Below are 26,757 nucleotides of genomic sequence, written 5' to 3'. Positions count from 1 at the left end.
TTATGCACAGAAATTGGGCCTAGAACCTCAGAACATTAACTTTGTTTTCACAGCATATGATACCACTGGCTCATACCTATAGTGTATGCTGATGTGTGGCAGTAATGTAGGTGTAGCATGCCTGAAGTGAGTAATCAGAACGAATGCAGGGTTCAAACAGCCTCAGTTGTACCTTATGATGACGATGACTCCGTCAAACACATTGTAGGGGTTCCGCAGGTAGCTGAAAGAACCGAACGCCGTGAGCTTGAGGATCATCTCCAGGGAGAACATGCTGGTGAAGACGATGTTGCAGATCTCCAGGACGTTGGTGAGCTCGTCTGGCTGATGAAGAGAAGAAACAGAGCAAAGGGAAAGTTAACAAGCAGACAAATACAAATATCCAGGGCCACTCAGCTGCCACTGGAGCTGCAGGGTTCATTACACACTGGAAAACTAAATAAATGAATAGAGTTTTACAAAGTGAAAACTTTGCTTGTGTTGCATCCTGACAGCTAATTAGGCAAACAGGCACCAGAGCAACAGTTATATTGCTGTTGCAATGACTTCTCATTTATACAGTAACTTTTCAAGGCCATTTTTGACCTATAACTTTTTGGCCTCGGCTAAACTTTCATCTCTTAAAGTACGTTAACATAAGCTGTGTCCTTTTTCGTGGGTCACCTCCTTCAGGGGACGTGGTCTACACCCCCGTGGTCCACTTTGACCACCTGTCCCGCTCGTTAGTTTTGTCGTACTTCCACTCAGCTGCATTTGAAGGAGCTGAGATGAAGCCTGGTTGTGTCACTGTGATGGAATCAGTCTTGAAATGCAGCCTTTAAAAAATGCGGCCCCTGAATTGAGACACAGCTACACTGACTGTAAGCACGTTTACAACCGTAACACTTCTGCTACTAGCATTTTAACAGGTTAACAATAATACTAGTTTGTTTGGGGAAGAGTTAGTACGTTACTTTGTCAACTTTTTGAATGCCAAAATCTACTTACAATGCTCACAGGACATTGGTCATTAATGCCTGAGCTAACTTTCCTTTAACTTAGAGTGTTTTTACACAATCCTCCGAGCTGCTTCTTCATCTTTTGCTTTTTTTTTAATGCCGTCTCAACTTCCTGTAAAAGGTCCAAAAGTCTAAACTATCCAACAAAGTATGTTCGCGCTGCAAATGAACTTTAACATGGTTCAGATTGATGTTCACTGAGAGCACCTCTTTGGGTCGGACTGATGTTTTGGTCCGTTGGTCTGGATCGTGGTCTGAGGCACCGTCCATACTGTGATCAGACTAAACTGAAAAGTCCTAAGGTCAGGACCAAACGAGGCTGGTGTGAAAACACCTGTTTGCACTGGAACAGGGAAAAGTTTGACCTCTTGTTGTACCATCAGAGAAACAAGACGACTGGCTGGTCGGACTGTTACAGATGCTGTTAGGCTCTAAAACGGCTCAAAATTAGGAACTAAGCCAGTTTAGTAACATGGGACAGGAACTGGAGAGAGTGAGCCGACAGAAGAGACTGGTTATCTGCAGGGACACGGTCACGTTGGTGATGTACCAAGCAGCTGCAGTCAGTCATGACTTCACTGTGTTTTATAGCAAGAGATTAAAAAAGAATTCGACCCCACATTGTCACTTGCTTCCCTCCCGTCTGTTTATTGATCTGTTCTTTGTCTGGTTATCAGACATTTTACTCCGCATTGATCCAAAAGTCCAAATCGATTAGTGGACGACAAAAGCTTTCACACACAACTACACACCCGCACACACCTCTAACTCACACATAACACATTTTGTCATCAATTATGGATGCTGCAGATGCTTCCATTAAACAGGTCCAACATTTTTCTCTCCCTTGCACCTTCCCAGGAACGTTCTGGAAATCTCTGATGTAATAAATCCAGTGGAGAAAAAAAAGCAATTGTTCATTTGATAGAAATTAGCACTTCCCCACACTGCCAGCATGTAGCAAGTCCACTCAGTCGTGTTAACACTTCTGCACTGGCAGGGAAAGGGTTGGATGTGTTCATTTATTATTTTTGCCTTCTACCATGTGGCTTTGCAATATACTTCAATCTCTGTTAGTAGCTGTCACTGTCATGTTGTTAATGCGAATCGATGTCTGTCTTTTTCAGCCGCTTTGACATTGTTTGAGTTCTTTTCCCCCTTAAGTCTGTCTGACACACACACACACACACACACACACACACACACACACACACACACCCGGAGCTAAATTTGGCACAATCATGATTTCCAGCTCGTCACTCTTCCACACGGCTCCTGTGCAACTTCAACAATGACACTTCTGACATTTCACCGCCCCAGAATGAAGAAGCACTGTGTGTGTTTTGCGTTTTACACGTCTTGCTGTGTGTGTCTGTCGCCTTTGTGTGTTTGTACTGCTGCATGTATGCATGTGTGTGTTTGTCGGTACTAATGAGTGTTTAGCGGTGTGAAAACACTGGCTAATGATGCGTGGCCACCAGTGTCGGTAACGATGTGACGGCCGACCGCTGTTTGCAGACCAGCCCAACAGAACTGGCAGCCCCTGGAGATCCATTACAGCAGACCTGGGAACAGATCTGAGGACGTGCGTTTTTCTGGTTGGCTGATGTATGGAGTAAGATAACAAGAGCTGGGGTTTGATGTCACACGGAGGACTCACAGCGGATTTAGGAAAGTGAACATTATGTACTTCTGAAACGAGCGAAATAAAAAGTTTAAACTACCGAACCAATGTGGTAACTTAAAAACCAAAAGCTAGTTCTATATGTCGGTGAAGGCAACTGGTGGGTTCAGTGGGTGGGTTTATTTTTCCCAATGCATTGATCGTCTTTTAATGTCTTTGAAGAACAGCCTCACAACAGTGTCTCAGCTTCTGCCTAATTCGAATCCTTGTGTGTTGCATTAATCTTCATTTTTTTTGTGCTTTTATTTACTCTCCTCTAAAAACCCAATTATAATTTTATTTTTGATTTCTCCGACCTAATTTTCTTTGCTCGTGAAAAACAAACATGGTTTATTTCTGCTGTTCGGTGAATCGAATTTGCATATAACGCCGTCCCCCCCCCGAAAGAATCTGAAACTATGTGGGTGTTGTTGAGTATTTTGACTATGACCACGGCTGCACACACAGCTCACACCAATCGGGATATTTCTTTCTCTTATATTTACTTTGGCAGCGAAAGACAAGCGTTTAGCAGCGTTGTTTGATCTCTATCCATCCCTGTCAAATCTCCAAAGTGCCCGTCACGCTGCTGCTGCATTATTAATCCCCGACCAGATGTTGAATCCTCTGAAGAGTCTTCTCACCTGAGCAATCGGAGAAACCGGCGTTCCCGTGAGTTATGATCACACTTGTGATGTCAAGAACAATTCATGGTCCATTCTGAACCGATGGGAGTTCTCTACACGACAGAACTTTGAACGTGAGCTCCATCCGTCTCAATTAAAAACAGCCAACAGTTTATTGTCTAAGCTTTCAGTCATACACACTAAACTATTACAGACATGACGTGTTTTGCTAAAGGGCAAAAAAACTGTTTCTTCTCCCGACTAATACGAGAAATGAATCTTCGATATTTTTACCTCGACAAAGTGATTTGCCAAGTTTTATTTTTAACTTTGTTTTCAGCAGGCACTCCTCCAACGACACAACCGTCTTACTAACATTTCCATATGTCTCCAGATGCATAATTCAACAGTGATGTTGTCACTACAGGTATATTCACACAGGGACAGAATACGAGCCGCTCATGTGGCAAACTATTTTCCAGCTCAGTGGAATATTTAAAACCTTTAATGAGAGAATACAACGTTGTGGAATTGCTCTGTGGCAGTTGAAACAATATATATCTCATTACATAGTTTAGATATAAGAATAAATAATCAGAAAATCTTCCAACAATGCTCCAATATTGTGTGGTTGCTTAACAAAGTCGTCGGTGGCACGTGTCTGCAATTCAAGCACATGTATTTGGACTTTCATTTCCCTGTCGGCTCCTCCACAGCAACACAGCCGCTGAGCTCTGATGCGACAGGTGGAAGCGTCTCTCAGCAGGACGGTGATCACGGCGATGAGACGGATTAAGCCTCTGATGCCATTGTTCACACAGACGGAGGCATGACTCCGGTTTGTTAAACAGCGCAGACATTCCAGCTCGCTACTTCCTCCCCATTACAGAAGCACAGTCTCTCCCCGCCCCTCTTCTTCTTCTTCTCTCTATTTTTAGCCGCCCCCGAGATGAGAGACGACCCACCACTGCGGCGGTGGCAGGCGTGAGTGGGCGGTGGCACAGCGAGAGTGAAAAATATTGATGGAAAGACAAAGATTGCACAAAGCTGAGCGACACAAAGAGACAGGAAATGGGGGGGGGGGGGAAAGAGGGAATAAAATAAGTCGAAGTTAAAAGACACCCCTCGTTTGGAGAGTGATCTGAGGTTCTAGAGGTTCTTCTAGAGGTTCTACTCGAGGTTCTAGTCCCCTTTCAAGACCAAAGGATTCTTTAAGCTCAGTGCAGAGACGTTTACAAAAATGGACGGAGGACAATTCATACTCTGCGTTCATTCTGTCCGTATTTGTTTGTTCTCAACCTGCGAGCAGACATTTATTCTTTTGGCCTGACAGTCATATGATACAGGGTAGAAGAAGAAGAGGTCCGGTAAAAAGACAGATAGATGTAAAAAAGAGGTTGGAAATACTTTGACAGTGGAATGATGATGTGTTAACTGGTCGGTTCAGTTAAAAAATAACTGTACGCTCAGAGAGAAGCTGCAGATATTCAAACAACTGCTGTGGATTCCCCCCATTCATGAACCTGCATCGTCAGCTTGCTAGCACACACACACACAAATGTAATTAAATAAATAACAACAAGAACAGCATTACTGCTAATGGAGGTAATCCTCCCTCCGAGCATGAGGGAATCGTCTGTTCCTGTTGTGAAAGTTGTGAAAGTAAAGTTCTTCACACAGAGTTTTAATCAGACTCTCAGTATTTGTTTCCACTTGCCAATCCGGAGAAATGTGATTATGTGCAAAAGTCTATAGTGTGTACATGTAACCTATTGGGAAAGAGACTTGTCCTATACTTACTTTAGACAGAAGAAGATTCCCATGTGTTTAAGAAAAGTCTCAACTAGTTCTTGATGAATTGACTAATGTCTTATTTCCACATAAAGAGAGAATTATACAGATAATGCAGAAAAGAAAGAGAATAAATGAACGAGAGGGAACAGGGTGACAGAATGTTCTGCACTAAGAGAAGAGCTGCAGCTGTCCTTACCTGCTCATGGTGTTCGATTCCCATACTGATGGTGTTGATCAGGATGGCGATCATGATGCCCCGGTTGAAGTACTTGCTCTCCACGATGCCCCACAGCTTCCTCCTCGTGTCGCACCACAGATCCTCGCACTGTTTCTTAGGATTACAGCCCCTTGCCCCGTCCTCGTCTTTCTTGCCCTTCTCATTACCACCGGCCTGTACCCCCTCCCTGTCCGTTTCCTCCACAGCGCCCTCCTCTGGCTCCCCACTGGTCGCACTGCGAACGGGTCCCACACCGTCAGTGAGTGACAGGGCCGCGGCGCACCGATGGCAGCCGTCAGATGCCGAGGCGGCGGTGAGGGCCATGGGTTGACCGGGTGCGGCGTGGTCAGGTTTATTACGGTGGGGACAGGGAGGACCTGAGATGGTGCAAAATGGAGGTTGTTGAATTGTTGAAGTAGTTAAACCACGCATCTAATACCGTCTTCAAATATGAAATGTACATACCGTGCCGCAGCACTGCTCTCCTCTCACGTCCTTCTCGTCCATTGGCCTTCCTCTCCCTCCCTCCTCCTCCTCCCCTGCCTCTTCCAGCGCCCCGGAAGCCGCGAGGTTTCCCCCGCAGGGTGTTGAAGAGGGCCACGGTTTGTCTCCGGGCCTTGCGGATACAGTGGCAGACCAGCTGGAAGAGCGCTTCGTAGCAGTCCCCGGGTTCACTGCCGAGGGTGGAGGAGGACGAACACCGAGCCCTCTGCTCCTGCATCAGCTGGTGCTCCCGCTGCTTGGTCTCTGAGAACTGGGTGGCGATGACGACCAGGCACAGGTTGATCATAAAGAAGGAACCGACCTTAGGTGGATAAGAGGCAGGAAGAGAATTAGAATGGTTGAATGGTGCTCGAGTGCCGTTTCATATTCTGTCCACTGCCGAGTATGAGCTTAAGTTCCCAGTGTGTTTTAAAACGTCACCATTTCCTGACTTGTAAAGGCGGCTTTAGATTTCCTGTGATTCTAATCAGACTTTTGCTCAGTGAGCCTTTTCTTAGGGGTAAAGTTTGTGTCCTACTGAGGAAGGGGATGAGTTACACAGCTCAGATCACACGCACACGCAGCTCAACTCTCTCAGTGATTTAAAGATAACACTTTTTATAGTAATTGTGCGTCAGCATTGTCTGACTGCCTGGATCTAAAGGGCTTATCACCCAAGGAGGTTCACAAGGACGCTTTGATTCAGTCAGATCGGAGGTAATTTTATTCACACAACACTTTGGGTGAAATGTCATTTGTCTAAAATGATCTGAACACAAAGCCAGCTGGTAAACACACAATTATTTTGGTATCATCTGCAAAACTTGGCATGAAATTGTCCTAGAGCCATATTTTAATATCTGTTAGAGGTGAATGTCTGCCATCGTATAACAATAAGGCTTGAAGTCATAGTAGTTGTAGTACCACAGTAGTAGTAAGTAGTTAGTAGAATAACGAAAACACTTTGTTTCTTTGTGTTGAAACATTGAGAAATGCAATAACTCAACTCGCAACTCTGTGACCTAAATACTTCTCCCACCGAAGAAGAGAAGGAATCCCAGAAAAACAGACATCCTTTGAAAATAAAATGGAAAGGGGGTAATCTGAGAATTTCTGGCGGAGTATTCTGATCACATGATGTTTGTGGAATGGATATTAGGTCTTCAAATGCCATCACACTGACATGAGGGAGAGCCCAAAGACGGTTCGACGCTGTTGTTGCTTACATTGTGTATTTAGTGGCAGAGGGACCTGATTTCCATTTCACTTCTTTGTAGCTCGTGTGAAAGAGTTGTGTCGTTTCCTTCTCCCGTTTCTTCTGACATTTGAATCTCTGCAGGTGGTTGTGCTCTCTCTCTGGTGAACTGAGTCTGTCACTGCTCGTTATACACACTTCTTTTTACAATACTCCTTAAAAGTTCCAGAACATTTCAGAAGTTTCAAAGCTAACGAGGGGCAAACAATTTATCCTAAGTAACACATTTGACCACGAGGCGGACGCTCATGATTCGTTAAAATGCTCGTGGTCGGAGAAGATTGAGCGATGCAGCTGAAACCTGAGCTTGAGAATGGCTATCCTTGATTAATAATGAAACAGCTGTTAGCAAAAGAAAGTCGTGTGAGACTTAGAGCAATGTTGAAAGTCCGGGAACAGAAAGGTCAGTCTCTCATTCATCAGCTCTTCCTGTTCCCGTTGAACCTGGTCCTGTGCCTCGTCGTCTGCTGAAGAAATAACGAGGCCAAGCTTTTGAACCTCTCCTGCAGCGATACCTTAAACCTTTATTAAGAATTATTTCTCCGTGTCAGAAAAAACTCAAAGGTATTTGCCGTCTTGCATGTTTAACTTCCTCACTTCTTGCTCCCTTGGTGTTTTTTAGGCTCTGACATGGACATAAGAAAGACAGAGAAAAAGAGAGAGGAAGAAAAACAAGGGAAGGTCACCGAGAGAGAAGCAGCGCTGATGTGGAAAAAGAGGAGGAGAGGGGAAGCGGGAAGCCGGAGAGGGGGATGAAGTCTAACGCTCTCCGGGCTGCGATCAATACTGATTGTGGAGCCTGATAACCCCCTTGTGCTCTCCATCTGAACCCTGGTGACAAAGACTGTGGATAAAGTGTGCGTGTGCAGGCGAACACACAGAACGTGTGCGTGTCTGTGTGTGTCTGTGTGTGTCAGTGTGTGTTTTTGTGCGCGCTGCTCGTCATCGATCCAGCGCTCCGGTCAGACTGGACTCTCAGACTGAAAGGAAGGCAGCGAGTCCCAGCAGCCCTTCAGCGCCCTCACTGCTCCCATCAAATATTTATACTCACACTCTGCTGGAGCCACTGAAATACAATTAGATCAGAGTGTGTGTGAGTCTGTGAGTGTGTCGTTTTTAGCGTTTGCAAGCAGAGTGACAAAACGCCTGTGTGTGGGTGTGTGTGTGTGTGTGTGTGTGTGTGTGTGTGTGTGTGTGTGTGTGTGTGTGTGTGTGAGACTCGGCAAAGAGAATGTGTAGATGACAGCGAGCGGAGAGTTTGAGGCTCAGCAGGGGAAACAGAGACGGGCCCCGAAGTTTTACTAAGAATTGAAATGAATCCTCAGCACCGCAGCTCCTCTGATCAATATTTCCTAACAAGGAATCCAATAAATGTGCAGGGAGCGGCTGTGTCTCAAGTGGTCCAAGTGGTAGAGCAAGTGGTCCACTAATTAGACGGTTCGTGGTCAGATCCTCCAGCCGGAGTGTTGAAGTGTCCTTGGGCAAGGCACTGAACCCCAAGTTGCCCCTGATGGCCGTGCTGTTTGTGTGTGAATGGGATGTATGAGCAGTGGTCCAGACATTTGTTAAGTATAACAAACAACATACTGTAACAATATCGTGGGATGAAAAAGAGGCGTCTTCCACGTAGAAAATGCAGACCCAGCTTTTGGTGATAACAGCCGATGCCGGTGTCAATGTGCTGTCTACATAAACACGTGATTTCTGTAGAAGAAAACGTCATGTTGTGAACACATGTAACCTGGGCGATCTTCTGCTGTGTACGTTCTTCATTTGTTCTAATTCAGAGGTCAATAAAAGCACATTCCTACCATGTGATATGGAAGGGTGTCAATCGAAACCTCTCCTGAGTTCACAGAGTTCTCTAGAGGCTTTGAACTCCATCTAACTCATTGTTTTCCTTCCACAGGGCTAATGAATGAAAGGAACAAAATGGATAAAATTTGCTAACATCCTAACAAGCTCATTTGCAGTGACAGCAGGCGGCTGTTTTAAAAACCGATGAATCTACAGAGCACGATGTCCCCGGCTCCGAACTGCAGCTACGCCTCTAACAACTGCTGGGAAAAGACATTTCAACAGCGAGCAGCTATAGAATGAGATATTTTGTGATGTTTTCAACAGGGAGGTTTTACAAAGTCCCATCTCTGCGTGTGACACTGAGGTTACAGCTACAAGCCTCCAGCTATACGAGTACATCTACTAATGCTCAACGTCCTCAAACACCAGCTACTGGGTCAGTGGTGGGTTGTAGGGATGAGTTTGATTTACCGGTTCCATCTGGATCTGGGTCCAGGTGGACAAAACACCCAGATTCATTAAGCTCCAAGGTCGACGAATCCCTAATCGAGTGGTTCATAATCCTCTGTTTAGTCAGTCGCTCCGACAGAACAGACACACAACCTGATTGTAAATACACACTAAAGCACAGGGACGATGGACAAACATGGCAGACCAGCTTTAAGCGCTGTAAAGTCAACACCACCAGTGAGGGACGTGATGGTTTCGCAGGAGGCTTCACAGTGAAGCTGTTTAATGTCCGTCATGCTGGAGACGCCTCAGGTGCCCTTCAGGTAATGTCAGCTGCAGCTTACATACAAAAAACATCCGCAGTTTAATTAGAGGATGTTCCCTTGATGATATTTTCATATGATTTAATTAATATTTGTTTAACTGTGCTGAATGTTTGGTCCGTCTGTGTCTCCTGCAGCTGGGAAGCGAATGACTGTGACACAGCAGAGATAATATCTGTGGAAATACACTTCACACTTAACCATATTGTTAAATATTAAATTAGTATAATTTTGTCCTGATACACGTGTTGCTGTGTTGAGGGAAATAAAAACATTTGTAAACGATTATTTGCATAATTTTCATTAATTAACCTCATTAACCACCAAACAAACCACTTCGATAACTGGATTCAGATTCTATCAAAGGCCATTGAACCCCATTTCTAAGAGGTTGTTTAGAACTGTAATTAAGATCCAATGAAGAGCTGGAGCTCATGGATGTAGCCTATTTAATTTAATTTAAACAGAATTTTGTGCATTATACTCCTTTGTCACATCCCAGGGTCATTGATGGATCTTCTGTATCAGATGCTTAATAGACTTTGTGGGAATAGCACATTATTAATTAAGATCAGAAGTCTGTGTCCGTATCTATTATATAAAGATGGATGACGTGACTGTTCCCAAAATGTGAATCCAAAGTGTCTGTATAGGTCTTAACCCTGCCTCCTCCATGTTAGAGTATTGGACGTGGACCAAACTAATAAAGTTACTTCTCAGTGTTCACGGTTCTGATGAGTTTGGTTTTAATTAGTTATTTGATGATGTAAAAACGAGGTGAAACATCATGATTGACAACTGAGACAGTGTATGGGTGGATTCTGGGTCCATCCCCCTGATCGGTCTATTTTGTCTTCATTTCTGTATCGTGGGAGGAGGTGGAGACAGTCTGATGAACGTTAATACCAGGTATCAGCAAAGGGTGGTGCATGGCGGCCTAGTGTCAAATCAAGAGGCGCACCACACTGCAGTTCCGTAACAAAGCAGGTGGAAGCTGGTATTTCTGGATGTTAAACCTTAATTCCTCGGGACTGAGCTATTTTCCATGCAAAGCCTTTAATTCCACTGAGTCCTTTTGTCTAAACTGCTCCACATGACGTTAATCAGCACAGAGCAACAGCTTTAGCTCTCTCCATCTTTATCGCACTTTTTTCATCTGTCTCGCCATCTGTCTCTCACAGTTTTCATCTCGCTTCCTTCTTGCTCTCGCTCGTATCACTCGCTCCTCGTCCAACGCCGCCTCTCTCTCTCTCTCTCTCTCTCTCTCTCTCTCTCTCTCTCTCTCAGTGCAATTCAATTTCACACACCTAATCTGCATGAATGCAACGTGAGTGAAATTGACAAAGCAACTCGAATACAAACCTCTTGTCTCCTACCCTGTCTCTGTGTCTGTCTCTGTCCCTCCCCCACTTCCGTCGCTCCACAGGACACGTCTCTGGAGTCCTTACAAACTGAGGAGAGGAGGATGCTGCACAGACTGTTGAACTTCAGCTCCACAACTTCCGAGACAAACAGTGGATCACTTTCAGGAGATTTCCTCAGCCCCACTGTGACAGTGGAGACGCAGCGTCCTCATCTCCACAACCAGCTCCGAGGTCCAGAGACGTCTCCAGCACACATCCAGCCTTGCTGAAACTTTAGCTGGTGTCACTGGTTCTGACGCTGCTGCCCCAGCAGAGCAAATCAAAGAAACTCTGTCAGGTAGACTGTATATTAAGATGGACGACATGTCTCCACTTCCTCTCCAATATCTAGAAATGAAGCCAAAATATGCTGGATACGAGCGCGGCCATCTTGTGGCGATGCTGCCAATTTGTGCCAGTGTTTGCACAGAAGTGATCGGGGGATGGGGACATGGTAGAAGTCCAACCAGGACAAGTGCTCGACAAATCCTGAGTCAGTCTCTGCTGTCAATCAAGGCGTTTCATGCTTCCTGAAGAACGTACAACAACAATGAAAGAACAACCTAAACTGACAGAGACCATCTAGCTCACTGTGAATTTTTAGTGCGCTCCATGTCCCATCCACTAACATGGAAGAGGAGGAATGTTATGCCGTCACGTCGTCCATCTTAAGACACAGCGTCATCACAAGTCCAGGAGGTTGTGGATGCATCGACCTGCAGGAGCCTCTCCTCCATCAGGACGAGCTGGAATGTGACACCGTGCTCAGTGACGTTTAATTTTAAGAACAAGTTGATTAAAAGTCTCCTCATAAGACTCAGTGAGACGAGGACAGGCAGAGATATGATCTTTCAACATGAGAACAGCAAAAGACTTTCCTTGAAACATGTTGTTACAAAGCCGACAAGAGACTGAGACTGAAAAATCACACATGCAACAGCTGCAGCGAGAATCGTGCCACGATACTTAGTCTAAATCCAGATGAATAACAACACATTCATCTCGAGAAACACTGCACAGTGGAGATGTGTTTAAATTCTTACAACTCAGTTGACTTTGAAAGCATCGAAAAAACACCATGTCCATAAACTGCACATCCATAACACCAGCTGCAGTGATGGACAGTTGTTGTGGTCAGGGTCTCACTTTGCATCGAGCACCACGACCCTTCAGGTTACAACTTTCAACGCAGACTTTCATCTGTACTTGAAACACAGTTAAATATCCTCTGCTGCCAAACGTGGTTTCCTGCCAGCAGCAGCAGGTGTTGCTGGTTGTTTGCCAAGAGCTTCAACAATCGTGTGTTGCAACACGAGAGGTGAGATGAGGCCTCAGAGCAGCATCATCCTCCCGTGCTGACCCGAGGGCAGCCTGCATGCTACAGTGACTCACTAACACAGAGTGGTTCTACGAGATGGGAAGAGATGGAGCTCGGGGGTTAGCATCAGATCAGAGGAAGAAAAAGAAGTGGTAGGAAAAGAAGCCAAATAAGAATTAAGGGCTAGTGATGCTAATGTGGCTACAGCACCTGAGAGATTAATGCTAAGTATTTATGATTATTTCTGTCATTTAATGCTTTTCTCATCACACTGAACAGACTTTTCTACAATGGCAGGAAGTGTTTTTATTAGTTTGAATGCACCGTGTAAAGTACAAAAACTTTGTATATCCTAAATATACTGCAGAGTGTAAACTTCCCTTGCATGAATACTACATGATTCTGAACGTAGGGGGACGGTACGACCCTCTGATGCTGGGATCAGTGATTCTGCTCCAAATCCACTCCCTGATTTCAAGCTGACACTCAAGTCCGCCGCCAGCTTTCTTTTCTCTTTATCAATCCACTCGTACGTCCGTCCCTCTCTCATCCCTCTCTGGTCCCTCTCTCGTCCCTCTCTCGTCCCTCTCTCATCCCTCTCTCATCCCTCTCTCGTCCCTCTCTCATCCCTCTCTCATTCCTCTCTCGTCCCTCTCTCATCCCTCTCTGGTCCCTCTCTCGTCCCTCTCTCATCCCTCTCTCATTCCTCTCTGGTCCCTCTCTCGTCCCTCTCTCGTCCCTCTCTCGTCCCTCTCTCGTCCCTCTCTCGTTCCTCTCTCGTCCCTCTCTCATCCCTCTCTGGTCCCTCTCTCGTCCCTCTCTCGTCCCTCTCTCATCCCTCTCTCATTCCTCTCTCGTCCCTCTCTCGTCCCTCTCTCGTCCCTTTCTTGTCCCTCTCTCATCCCTTTCTCGTCCCTTTCTCGTCCCTCTCTAATCCCTTTCTCGTCCCTCTCTCGTCCCTCTCTCGTCCCTCTCTCGTCCCTGCTGCTCTTCCACCCTCTTCATCACTCACCGTATTTCCTCCATGCTTTCCATACCACCTCTCCATCTATACCTAAACCTCTTCGCTCTATTCTCACTCTCGTTTCGTCATCTTTTTCCGTTTCCTACTTCTCTTCCTGTCCTCAGCCACTTCCTTCCTTTCCTCCTGCTTCCTCCGCACCTCAGTGATGTTTTCACACCGAAAGGCATCAGTGATATCGGCTGTAGTGAGGCAGGTTTAGCTGCTCGATGTAGCAGTGTGGGAAAGCGTCCTGTTATGTGTGTAAATGAATTATCCGTGCATTTCCGCGTGACTGGGAATAATGAGTCGAGCGACAGATATATGAATGATGCTCAGGATACTGCTCAGCAAGAAGAAAAGGGGGGGGGGGGGGGGGGGGGGGGGGCTGAAATGAAGGCAGTAGGGGAGTGGATGAAGGGAACCAGGAGATAAAAGGAAAGAGAGGAAGAAAGGAGGTTAAGGAAGCGAGTGACACACAGAGAGTGAGGCGGAGATGAGGAAGGGAAGGAAGGGAAGAAGTGTGCACGCGTACAGATGCCGGGAGAAGAGGAAGAGAGGTGCAGTGATTGATGGAGTCAAAGGAGAGGAAGAGAATAAGGAACGGAGAGAGTGTTGACGAGACAGGAGGAGAGGAGAAGAGAGGCGGCTGTGTCTGAATCTGAAGGCAGGCAATTAAAAGTGTAATAAAAAAAACAAAACAAGGCAGCCCCTGGGTTAGAGAAGTAACTGGGACTGGCAGTCATGCTGCATTATGATAACAATTACAAACACACACACACACAAGAACACGCACCACACGTACACCCATCTCAGCACACACACACAGAGAAGCTGGAATTAAAGTGTTTTATCTGAACAAAAGCAGGATTCTTCAGGGATTTAAGCTTTTCACTGTGACACTGACATCCCTCTGAGTGTGTGTGTCTGTGTGTGTGTGTGTGTGTGTGTGTGTGTGTGTGTGTGTGTGTGTGTCTGTGTGTGTTTGACTGAGTGAGAGAGGGAGAGGGAGAGAGAGAGAGCAAGAAGGGTGACAGCGTTTATTTGCAGTCATCTGTAGCATGGCAACAAAAACAGGAAATGTAAAAATACGCAGGTTTGGAAAAAATGCAGCATCTACAACTTCACTGGATTTACTTGTGTGTATGTACTTGAGTGTGTATTCATGTGTGTTATCGATGTTTACCAGCATCTGAGTGATATGATATTTTACATATGTCTTTCTTTCTCTCAGGATCATGAAGATTTTATCCATCTCATGTTCAGAGATAAAATGTTGATTAAACTTAAGTTTCTTACATGTGTTTTTTCCATATCATGATGAATACAGATGTGTTATTTGTGTGTGACTCACAATGATGAGCAGGATGAAGTAGATGAAGTTGTAGAAGGAGTGTGCGTCCATCACATAGTACATGATCTCCACCCAGCCCTCCAGAGTGATCACCTGCAGGCGAGGAAACACAGTGAGAGTGGAAACTCGAGGGTATGAAAAGAAAAGCAAGCAGTTTGGTCGTTAGTGTGTTCACGTGCTTCTACTCGCTCCAGAAGTCCCACCTGAAAGATGACGATCCAAGCGTAGGCGATGTTGTCGAAGTTGATGGCTCCTTTGTGGGGGTTGCTGTGTCCGGTGTGACACCTGGTGTAGTACTGGTTCCAGTTGACACACAGCCCGGCTACACTCACGCTGCCATTGGCCAGAGGCTCGGGGCTCAGGCCCAGCGACTGGCGGTACAGGGCGTCGTCTTTGTCCAGGCAGCACGTCCGGCCCCCCTCGCGGCGAGCCGGGACGTCCGTGCAGGACATGATGCCGTTGTCGACCGGCAGGGAGCAGATGAAGGGCCGCTCGTCATCCTCGTCAGCCATGTAGTAGGGTCGAGGTAGATTGATGCCTGTGGAGCTGGAGACAGAAAGTGGTGGAAACTTTGGGTAAATTCAAATAAGTTGAACGGGAAGAGCTAGAGGGAGAGAGGTGATAGGAGGCAGGTACAGATGGTATAAGTACACATAATCTCCCACATGACTCCATTTAAAAACATGGAGACGTGTTCATTCACGCTCGTTTGCCACGGCAGCTTTAGACAGAAGAAAACCTCTCGTCCTTCATGGCTGTTTCCAGCACTTTAGTGGGTGTGAGACTGGAACTGAAGGGATAAAACATAATGATGATGGACAGAGAAATGAGAGGAGGAAATGACACAGAGACAGAGAGTGATGGACAGACGAGAGAGAGAGAGAGAGAGACAGTTAATGACCAGTCTCACAACAACACAGCTTCCCAGACTCCAAACTGATTCAATCAAACTAAGACACGTGCGGGCAAATGCAAGATGTAATTAAAGTTTTCGTTTAGATACGTTTATCAATCAGAAAGAAAAGGTTACTTAACACACAGCAATGTGGCATAACAGGTCAGGTACACACACACACACACACACACACACACACACACACACACACACACACACGCGCACACACACACACACACACACACACACACACACTGCTCTTGATATCATTTATTGTATTTTACTGGTGTAGTAAACTTGGCAAAATTGTATTTCAACGCTTTGTCAACACTGTTATTTGAAATGTTCACGCCAATAAAACACTATTGAACTGAATTGAACTGAAATGTGTGAGAGAGAGAGGGAGAGAAAGAAAGAGAAAGAAAGAGAGAGAGAGAGAGAGAGAGAGAGAGAGAGAGAGAGAGAGAGAGAGAGAGAGAGAGAGAGAGAGAGAGACAGGGAGAGAGAGAGAGAGAGAGAGAGAGAGAGAGAGAGAGGGAGAAAGAGAGAGAGAGAGAGAGAGAGAGAGAGAGAGAGAGAGAGAGAGAGAGAGAGAGAGGGAGAAAGAGAGAGAGAGAGAGAGATGATGACAGGTCCGACTGTTCAACCCACACCTTCACCCCATCAATAAAGGCCTCGACCAATTCCTTTGCTCCTGATCTTGTATTTCTTCAACCACAAGCTTATACACATAAAACATATAGAATATATATATTGTGACGACGACTTTCAGGGATTTAGGAATAAACGCCGGATAAATAAATCTGCTGAGCTGTGAAATGTGTTAAGACTAAAATCTATGTTTTCCTTTGAATATTGTTAAGACTAAAATCTATGTTCTTCTTTGAATATGTGTCTGTGAAGATGGCAATGAAACTGAACTAAACAAGTGCAGTATGTTAGACAGGGGTGGGGGCAGGGGCAGTTTGGGCTGAATCTGAATAGGTGGGAAAATGTGTGGCCTTCACATAGTGACTGATAGTAGCCGTTGCTGGCTGGTTTTAATCTTGAAGTTGATTGTTGTGTGTGTGTGTGCGTCACATCGCAGTTCAGTCTTGCACCTGTCTGATAATGCCTGTTTGAGAAGACTGTACATCTGTGGCAGACAATACACTGTACTTTAACTTGTTCTCATACCTAACTTACTATATTACAGCATAAACTCCATTAGCTTTATTTCAAAAATCACACATAGATGAATGCACTGTTTTCTTAAAAAACTGTGACATACCCTTAGAAAGAATTCAAGCAGCGGCCACTAGGGTCTGAAGGACAGATAGGAACATGTGCATGCCATACTGAAAGCTCACAAGCTGTCAGCCGATTCAAGGCTTGTTTTAAAACACCAAACCAAACACTGTCAGAATGTGAAGATTTGTCCCAGCTACTGTCAAAGGAGGGACGAAACTGGGAGCGGCTCCTCATCATTGGCGAATTCCAGTGCCTTGAGGCTGGGACCAGCCTGTGCACTAGCCACGTGACTCCCCCTCCTGCTGAAGTTCTACCTATTATTATAAATATTGCACCCACCGTCCGCTCGGGGCGACTCTTGACTTCCCTGGCGGTATTAGGCGGCTTGCGGGTTGTACGTTGAGTGCCCATAGCTATGTAGTAGCTGTTCATTGCTTCTAAATAAATACTTTTTTGAACCAGACCGACTCTACCATCTCTACCTAAGGAAAAAAGAACACGACAAATGCCGACAGTAAATGAATACAACACTTATCTTTGTAAAATGAGTTCAAGTGGGAGCCACGAATTAAACTTCTGCTTTTCAAAGATGTTGGACGGGAAACAGCCTGATACGAGCGGAGGGAGCGAGGGAAGCAGAGGAGGAAGCACGACAGGAAGACGTGTGAGAAAGCAAATGGAAAGATGGAAGGAGGAAATCGGAAGAGGATGGAACGAGAACAACAAAGTTGAATGGCACATAAAGAAAGAAGGGAGGTTACACAGGACAATACAAAGCAAGACAAGAAAAACAAAGAAAACTACGGGAAGCTAAAAAAGAAAAAGGAGTGAGGGTGTTTTTCCTCGTAATTACAAAAGGAGCAAGGTTGAGGCTAAAGAGGCCGAGCATCTGTGAGACGGCTCTTTAATCTGAGAGTGGGCTGCTATTTAAAGGGCAGACGGCAGAAAGAGATACGGATGAATACCGATGTTGGTTAGCAATTACGTCCGACCTGGTATTTGAGGAGGCTCGATGGAGGCGGCGTCAGGCTCTTTCTCTCTGTGTATTGTGCTGCACTGAAAAGAAGCTATTATCAAGCTCACTGACCTGAGGAGCTGTGCAGGCGTCTGTTGTTAGGGGGGGGGGGGGGGGGGGGGGGGGGGGGTAAGGTTTATAGGGAAGCTCTGGATTTCTTGTGACCTGGTCTCTATTTCCTCATCTTTGTTTCCACCCACATCATATGAATTGATTATGGACAAAACCTCCTGAGCTGCATCACGGCAGAAACATCCTGACATGTCGGAAATACTGTAAGTACTTGAATTTCTGGTTCCGCCAACACGTACAAGCTACATAATTATTTCTATAGACTCACATTAGGTCACTGTGACATTCGACCACTGAAATCTAGTTAATCTAGTTCATCAAGGGAAAATTCAAGAGGCCAGAAACATGGTTGTGTGATGTTTTGTAATCTGTGAGTAAAATAAAATTTGGGCCAAATTTGAAACGATTCTCTCGAAAAGTTCTTAGGAGACAAAAAAAATGGGTTTTGTGCGGAAGAGGAAGAATCCGTCTCAGTCCGTCCAAAGTTTCACAAACAAACAATCCACCCGTCTCCTCCTCTGCAGCTAATTGAGTCCAAACATTGTTAGGAGGCCAGACGCACTCAGAAAGTGAGTGAGTGGAGCAGCAGATGAGGAGAATGTCAGCAAAACGCCTCAGACATAACAAGTTAGAGCAACTTTTTAAAGGCTGAGCTGTGGAGCGTTAGTTCTAGTGCAACATTTAGTGAAGACTAAAACCGCGTTAAACAACAAACAAACAAACTTTAGGGGCCCATGTCCTTCCACCAGGTTCTGTGGAAATCCAAAGACGTTAACTCAGCAAAGAGATGGTTTCTGGTCTTTCACATGTCGGCTTCACACGCAGCACATTGTGTGTCCGGATGAACATTACAGTGTGTGTCTGCATGAATGAACAACATCTGATCTCCTGTTGATCGCCAGTGTGCTCTGCTGTTTGGCTTTTTATCTCATTGCTGAACCAGAGGCCTGAGAACGGCGAGTGTGCATCAGGAAAAAAAAGAAAAAGTGACCATCCACCCACTTATTCTCCTCAAATCTCCACCGCCGCACGTGACACGGCCACAAATCCAGCGACGGCAGATATCGCAGTCACAAACTTTGCACGTTGAAATTGACTGAAATTCACTCAGGTGGGTCAGGACATCCCACGATTACATCTCATCTCTGAGTTGGTTACCATGGCGATGGCCCAGCCCAACAGCTTGAGCAGCATCCAGCTCCGACATCCTGCGGATTTCCTCTCCCCGGGCAGACTCCCAGTTATTGTCTGAGCCCGTGTGCCTTCCCTCTGGTCTTAGCTGTTCCCTTAATCAGAGAGATATTTGGGAACAAGCAGCACCTGCTCACATCGCCGTTTTCCTTTTGCTTTCTACCAGGGGTCGTGAGGACAATTATCATAATTCAAGGCTGATGAGCGATCAGAGGTGATTAACAGATATCGCACTTCCAGAGTTTAACATACAGCTGAAGTGAAATGCATTCTGGGAAACACGAGAGCTTTAAACTGAGATCAAAACACTTTGATACACGCGACAAAATAACTATTGTTTTTTAAATCCCCTTGTCTCGTCTTCTTATCTGACAAGTTGGTCTATGGTTGCTAATATGTAAATGTGGATTTGGAGAACGATTCCTGCGACGCGCTAATTATGGGGAAAATAGAAACAAGTGTTCAATTACTACTCTCCAAAGTAATGAATTGATGTTAATTGCAGAGCTGTATTCTTCAGTCTCTCCGTCGGGGAACAGCAGGTCAGCTGAACACTTCAAGAAATGTTAAATTCATCTTGAACCGAACGTGCAGTTCATCAGATGGAGGAAACAGTTTTAACTGGAGTTAAAGGGGGTTTCCTCTGAAAGGGATTTCTTATTAATTAAACACAACTAATCATATTTTTCAATATTGGTCTCTGTGTTATTTATAATCTGCAATGAAGTACCCTACAGGAACTTATTAAAATAATATAGACTAATAAAGAATTATCTATTATCTGTATACCTCGAAGTTTTGAGGGTTTGGTTTATCTTGCATTGTTTTGTATTTAACTGTAAACTGGGTTCTGTCTACTGGAATAATGTCACCAACATATAAGCAAAAACATATAGACTGTATAGTATATAAAGTTAAACATGACAGCCTCCTCCATGTTCTTGAAGTTTGTTTTTAATTAGTTATTTGATTATATAAAACAGGGTGATGATATGTCATGATTGACAGGTGAGACTGACTCGTGATTGGTCGACTTCGTGTACGGGCAGGACGACTCTACTGTTTGTACAACAATGACTTTGAGGCTCGTCATTCTTTATTTAAAGTCTATAATCGAACATGACAGCAAACATGAAGAAGAAATGCTTTTGTAATTGTGATCCTCTCTCTGGGTTAAGATCCCTGAGAACCTGATTCATGTCACAGTCCTCTGGGTGTTTGCATTGCTCACTTTTTAATGTAGATAAATACTGAAAAGAATAAAGACACAGTTCTTCAGAATCCTTTGTGTATTCAATGTGAAAACTATTGCAAATATCAATAATTATCATTATTTATGAAACAATTCAATTGTAGCTCTTGTGATTTAAAACTTGAACCATTTCAAATTGCAGTTGAGTTTTCTGGATAAAAGTTGTAGGAGGTTGACATTTGAGTGACAGCGGCCGGTTCAGCTCCTGTGCACAAACACATGCAGACACACACTCTGACACACACACACACACACACACAGAAACACACAAACAGGAGAGTGAATCCCTGCGCTGCCGAACAACTCGAGCAGAGTGTGTAGACGTAGCTCAGCCTGAACCAGCAGCAGCATTTGCACTCGTCTGATTTTGAAGTGACATGACAGAGGAGTAATTGAATTTCTGACACTTTAACCAAAACAAACAGCCCAGAGCCACTGAGACACAGAACATCAGAGCAACACAACGCTATCACCACAACAAAGCTCTCACGCATGCAGCGGAATACGATTCCAGCCCAAAGGAAGGGGAAATGGAGAAAAGATACAAGAAGCATTTAAAAAGAAACGTGCGTGCAGTTGTCAGACTGTAAAGGTTAGAGGTACAGTACATTAGCATCCTACAGCTCAGACCTTTTCCAAATATACCCTGCAGAGGATATTCAATTGTGTGTATCGGTGGGGGAGATGTGTGCATGCATGAATGCGCATTGTATGTTCAAGGGAAAATGTGCGTCTGTGCACGTGCACAGCAGGGAATTGGTTTTAACGTTACTTGTCATGTGCACAGGTGCTTTGCCAACGTGTGTGAGGGAACAGGAAAGTTTCTTTTCTTGGAACAACACAGGGAAACAGATCAGCAGCTTCATCTTCTTGAATGAGCTCAGCAGCGGATTCGGTGAAACTGAGCGTGGTTTCTTTTCCCGCTGCACAGCTTGAGGTCTCGGCCTCGCGGAGAAACCCGATAACTCCTGAGCGGAGCTGCAGGGGAGTCGTTCGGGACAAAAGTAACACCGATGTAAAAATAGTTGGAAAAGTCGAATATCTCACACATGAATGAGCAGGAGTTCTGACCTTAATAAAACAGGCCGGAGATAAATATATATAATTATTAAGTGTAGATTAAATACTGACAATGATGAGATGTACTTTTTAAATGATGTTAAATCATGGAAAAGAATAAAAACAATATATAAAATGGATATAGAATGAAAATTTGAGCTTTGTACATATGTAAACTCTGTGCTCCTGCTACCTTAAAATCCATTCACACACACAAGCAAACACCTTAAATCTGCGGGTGAACTCAAGAAACTCAAATGTTTATTATATTATCAATGTGCCACATTAAGGTCGATATCAGAGGCTGCGTTCAGTCGACGGATGACATCAAATGTTAATGTTCAAACGCCCAAAAAGTCTCAGTTTGTGATTATCTGACGAGGACTTTCTGTACAAATATAAATTAAGAATCTTGTCCATCAGGAGCAAAGTCAAAAGTTGTTTTAAACTCCAAAAACTTCTATATTGTAGCTTCGAGGTTGGTGTAGAAGGAAACTATTATAAAATGTCCGTTACTCCTTCACGGTCATAAGATTCTCTCTTCTCTTTTTCAAACTATTTCGTTACCTGATTCGTGGCACATTGAGAAAACCGTCAGCAGCCATCTTGGTTTAACGAACATGCAGCGGTTGTGCTCTCCGTTATTTTATCAATCGCGTCGCTGCTGCTGAGATAAATATTTGTGATTTGCCCGACCAGCTTCAGGACGGGTGGATCGATTCTGAATGGAAGGTGGAACAGACACCTGCGCTAAAAAACACTGTTAGAGATCAGACAGAGGGAAGCAGAGGTCTGTGTGTGTGTGTGTGTGTGTGTGTGTGTGTGTGTGTGTGTGTGTGTGTGTGTGTGTGTGTGTGTGTGTGTGTGTGTGTGTGTGTGTGTGTGTGTGTGTGTGTGAGAGTGAGTGTGTGTGTGTGCACACCTTTATGCCTGACTGGGGACTGACTCGGAGATAATTATATTTGCACTTTGCAAATTTCGGTCGGCAATCAGCCTCATTATATCAGCACTATCAGAGAGAGAGAGAGAGTGAGAGAGAGAGAGAATTATTTAGTTTCTCTCTCTCTCTCTCTCTCTCTCTCTCTCTCTCTCTCTCTCTCTCCCTCTCTCTCTCCCTCTCTCCCTCTCTCTCTCACTCTCTCTCTCTCTCTCTCTCTCTCTCTCTCTATCTCTCTCTCTCTCTGTCTCTGTCTCTCTCTCTCTCTCTCTCTCTCTCTCTCTCTCTCTCTCTGTGTGTGGCTCTCTCTCTCTCTCTCCCTCCCTCCCTCCCTCCCTCTCTCTCTCTCTCTCTCTCTCTCTCTCTCTCCCTCTCTCCCTCTCTCTCTCTCTCCCTCTCCCTCTCCCTCTCTCTCCCTCTCTCTCTCTCTCTCTCTCTCTGGTTTTATCAGTAAATTGATTCGACGATGTAATTAATCTTCTGGTCACACTGAGGGAGGGCAGGTAATGTGAGGAGGGACGACAGACTGACCCGTGAACACACACACGTAGCTGTAGCCTGTCGTTTTAAACTCGTAATCACTTTTTCATCAGCGTATTATCGGTTAATTAAAACCAAAACTGGAAAGAAATGGAAATTCTCTCATGACATAACTTTGTTCGGACTCAGAAAGCAAAAACATCAGACACACAAACAGCAGAGAAACATTCGACACACTCCCTTCAGCTTCTTCTTTCACACACAGACACACACACGTGGTGACTCACAGCGTGAAGTTCTCCTTCAGGTAGCAGCGGTTCCTCAGCAGCCCCGCCCACAGCTGCACGCCGATGATGCCGAAGATGAAGAAGACGAAGAAGCAGAGCAGGAGGACGTTTCCCAGCATGGGCAGAGTGTCCAGCAGCAGGTTGACCAGGATACGCATACCTACAGACACACAAAGACATGTATCTCATCACACATGGCACAGTGTCGAGGCTCAAACCTCTGCTCTTCTCCTGAAGGGAATACAACCCGCAACCTTTAAATCAAGAGGCTGCAACTCGTTACTCATAACCAAGTAGATTAACCGATGTAAACCTAACATTTGAAGGGCTGGAGCACAAGTGAGCTGAACTTGTACTTGTTCCCAAAACTACATTTATGCAAATGATATTTTCTCAGTTTTAATTTCCTCTTGTGTGTTATGTGGTATCTTTTAAATGTAAAAATGTCAGTGCTCAGTCACGCTGCTCCCTGGAAACTCTCCAAACTAAACTCTGGACTTTTCTTATTTGTTCTACACCAAGGTTTATTTTGGTAACTCATCCAACTTCCACGTCCTTTTCCTCTTTTAGTGTTTTATCTTTTTAAGTGTTTTCAGGGCAGGTGCAATATTCAACTCACTTTTATTGTGCATTGTTTAACTGGGTCTTACACATGTGTGTAGTGTTTCTAGATGTTTGTTGCACAATGTACTGTTCTGCAGCTTCGGTAGCACTTTGGCCCAAGAAAGAATTTCCCCATGGAGACAATAAAGTTTATTTGATTTGAACATGTACAGTAAACTGAAGTATTTGTGTTAAAAGTAAACCTTTAAAACTGTGTCCTGCACAACTGAGGGGAGCCAATTGAAGAAAGTGTTATCTAACAAGGTGAATGGGCGAGAAGCTAAATCCAGATCATGTGTTCTTCACCAGTTTCCCAGATGTACTGAGACATTATCAGCTTCACTGGAGAGAGGAGAGTTGTTGTGATTGTTCTGTGTCTAACACCCAAACCTCAGAGAAACGTCAGCCAGTTGGAAATCTCCTCATCTTTCCACCTGACTACATCTCTTCTTTTTTTTTTTTTGGTCCCGCTCCTCCCACTGTCTTACTCGCGCAGATATTTATCACATTTCATTTCCATATAAGCCGTCGTATTAGCATAATTAGCTAATCAATGTCTAATCTCCACACTAATTGTGATCCCACGGCCCATTACATCGGCTCTGATCTCTATAAGGAAAAAACAAACCAGGGGTTAAACTCTATCTGTAGAGTCGATGGAGGATTGATGCAGCGTTTAGCTGACTAATCGGGGATAAGTGTCGCTGCTCCGAACTTCTCCCAGGGGCCTGCGACAAATAATGGGATGATGTGAAATGATTGGAGCTGAGGACGGAAGCTGCGAAGTCGCACAAACAGAAACACAAACGTTTGTTTTTAAAATACAAAACGCCAAATATGTAAAAAGTCAGCCATTAAAAAAGTCTGTTGTGCTGCATTTTAAACATTATGCCTGTTTTCCCATTCGATGCAACATGCACATCTCCCTTGTGGAGTTTGTGGTTTAGCAACAGTCTGCAGGCGTCGTCCAATCACAACTGGAGGACGCACATTTCTCCTGAGACCTTAAATCCCCCGTTAGAAGGTGATGCCAGGGAAATATATTAAATCTCTTTCCCCTTCTCACCCGTTTGGTATAAGCTCGTATGACCTTTGGTGAAACGTGTGCTCGGCCAAGTTTTTCTTCTTCTGATGTTAATATTGGATGATTTGTCGGCTGGTTTCCTTAAATAATTCACACCTGATTTACAAAGAAAATGTCAAATGAAACATTCTTATTGTAATTAATATCTCTCAATAACCCTTTAGCACAATATTTTCAATAACCGTGAATATTGGGTTAAACCTCACCGGAGAAATATGCAATGAATCGAGTAGGTTGATCTGAATTCAACTAAATTAAAGGGATTTGAAAGTGAACTGCAGCTGAAGTCTCCCTCGAGTTGGTGCCAGATATTATAAATCAACAGGAGCCAATTTATTTAGAAACATTTGAAAAAAAATCTTCCATCACAGTGACTGAGTCTGTTTGAAGATACAGACGCAAAAACACCCTCATGTGAAAACAGTTGAATCAACAGTAATATTAGTTTTTCAAAATGCAAAGTTGCAGAGTTACTCTCCGAGGAAACAACAAAGACAGAAGGTGAAGGTAAAACGATGCAGAGATTTAAAATTTAAAGTCTATAAAACAAAAAATGCCTCTTTATTAGAACAATAGCATTAACCTGGTTATTTGAAAATGAGATATTAACTATTCCTGACAGCGAGGACATGTTTGTTTTACATAAAAAAAAAAAAGCTTCTACAATGGTTCTAATTATCTGCAGGAGACTGTGGAAGCAGCTACAGGCGGGAGGAGCGAAGGAAAGGTGAGAGAGAGAATAAACAGAATATGAATCAGAAGACAGAAGTGGAAGAGGGAGAATCTGCTGACAACCGTCATCTTGGCTGCTGACGGCTGGCGTCTCCCACAGGGGGATTGTGGGTAATGTAATAAACAGGCCGAGTCCTTTAAGCTGTGGCCAGTGGGACTCAGACCTGGATAATTCCCATTAACGCCCCATTAACTGACTCTTCTGCTCACTTCGACACACACACACACGCTCGCCGATAACATGTGTGTGTCTGTGTGTGTGTCGGGATTGTGGCTTTGCAGCTGGTTGTGGTTGAGTGTCTGCATTGATTGTGTGCTGCGTTAGTGGTTCTGCCCGAGTGAAGCGTCGGTGGCTCCGTGTTTGTGTCTCAGCCGCAGCTCGGAGATCGAATTACCCCCGAGATGAGCTCCGTGGTAAATTGTCTTTAATAAAGGAGAGAATTGCTTCTTTATTTATCCAACAAACAAAGAGGAGTGAAACAACCGGCTCTTGGCAGCTGCAGCCGGCACGTTTGTTACAAACTGAGCTTTCTCATCCCTCGGGCTAATATAACTTAAAGGTCCCATATTGTAGAAAGTGACATTTTCATGGATTTGCTTTTATTCTGAAGCAGATCTTGGTTTTCTACCAATACTGCAAAAGAACAAAGACAAATCCGCAGAGAAAGAAACCGCTTTAAAGCAACAGCATGTAATGTTTACCGAGCAACAGCGCCCCCTGCAGCAACACATGGTGATTCATTCTGTCGGACTCATCGCATTTTGAAAATTTCCTTCGGAATATTGGAGATAAATTAAGTTTTTTAATGAAGTCTAAATTCAAGCTGCAACTTTGAGTTCGATACCTGCAGGAGTGTCATGTCTTTACAAAAAGATGTAAAACTATATTTAGATGGATTTTGGTACCTAAAGAATATATCTTCTTCCGGAAGTCAAAACTTTGTGGAAGTGAAATTATGGGACCTGGGTGATATGGGACATTTTATGGTTATGATACATGTTTCATCCATCCATTATCCATGCCGCTATTACTTTAAGGGGCGTGGGGGGGGGGGGGGGGGGGGGGGCTGGAGCCAATACCCGCTGGTACAGACACAAACATTGGATCCAGAGAACATGAGGCCAATCTGAAAGTCTTTGGACCGTGGACGTATTCAGTCCTAGTTGGAAAAAACATTTTGTGGTTGGACGATTTGACATTCGAAGACAATTCTCTTTAAGGATTCAGAACCAAGA

General features: G+C 44.5%; 1 protein-coding gene across 1 annotated transcript in view; it reads right to left on the bottom strand.

Moving 5' to 3' along the window:
• The window catches only part of LOC117765129 (voltage-dependent T-type calcium channel subunit alpha-1I-like), a 173,146-nt gene that overhangs the window by 58,023 nt on the left and 88,366 nt on the right, over positions 1–26,757 (bottom strand). The window contains exons 6-11 of the mRNA XM_034591429.1: positions 23,103–23,262; positions 14,888–15,230; positions 14,685–14,777; positions 5,764–6,103; positions 5,278–5,675; positions 173–324 (exon numbers count right to left, since the gene is read on the bottom strand). Of these exons, the coding sequence (XP_034447320.1) occupies positions 173–324; positions 5,278–5,675; positions 5,764–6,103; positions 14,685–14,777; positions 14,888–15,230; positions 23,103–23,262 (1,486 nt within the window). The remainder of the gene's footprint in view (positions 1–172; positions 325–5,277; positions 5,676–5,763; positions 6,104–14,684; positions 14,778–14,887; positions 15,231–23,102; positions 23,263–26,757) is intronic.

The sequence above is a fragment of the Hippoglossus hippoglossus genome, chromosome 1, assembly GCF_009819705.1.
Source record: "Hippoglossus hippoglossus isolate fHipHip1 chromosome 1, fHipHip1.pri, whole genome shotgun sequence".
Taxonomy (NCBI): domain Eukaryota; kingdom Metazoa; phylum Chordata; class Actinopteri; order Pleuronectiformes; family Pleuronectidae; genus Hippoglossus; species Hippoglossus hippoglossus.
This window is presented reverse-complemented; position numbering and strand designations above follow the sequence as displayed.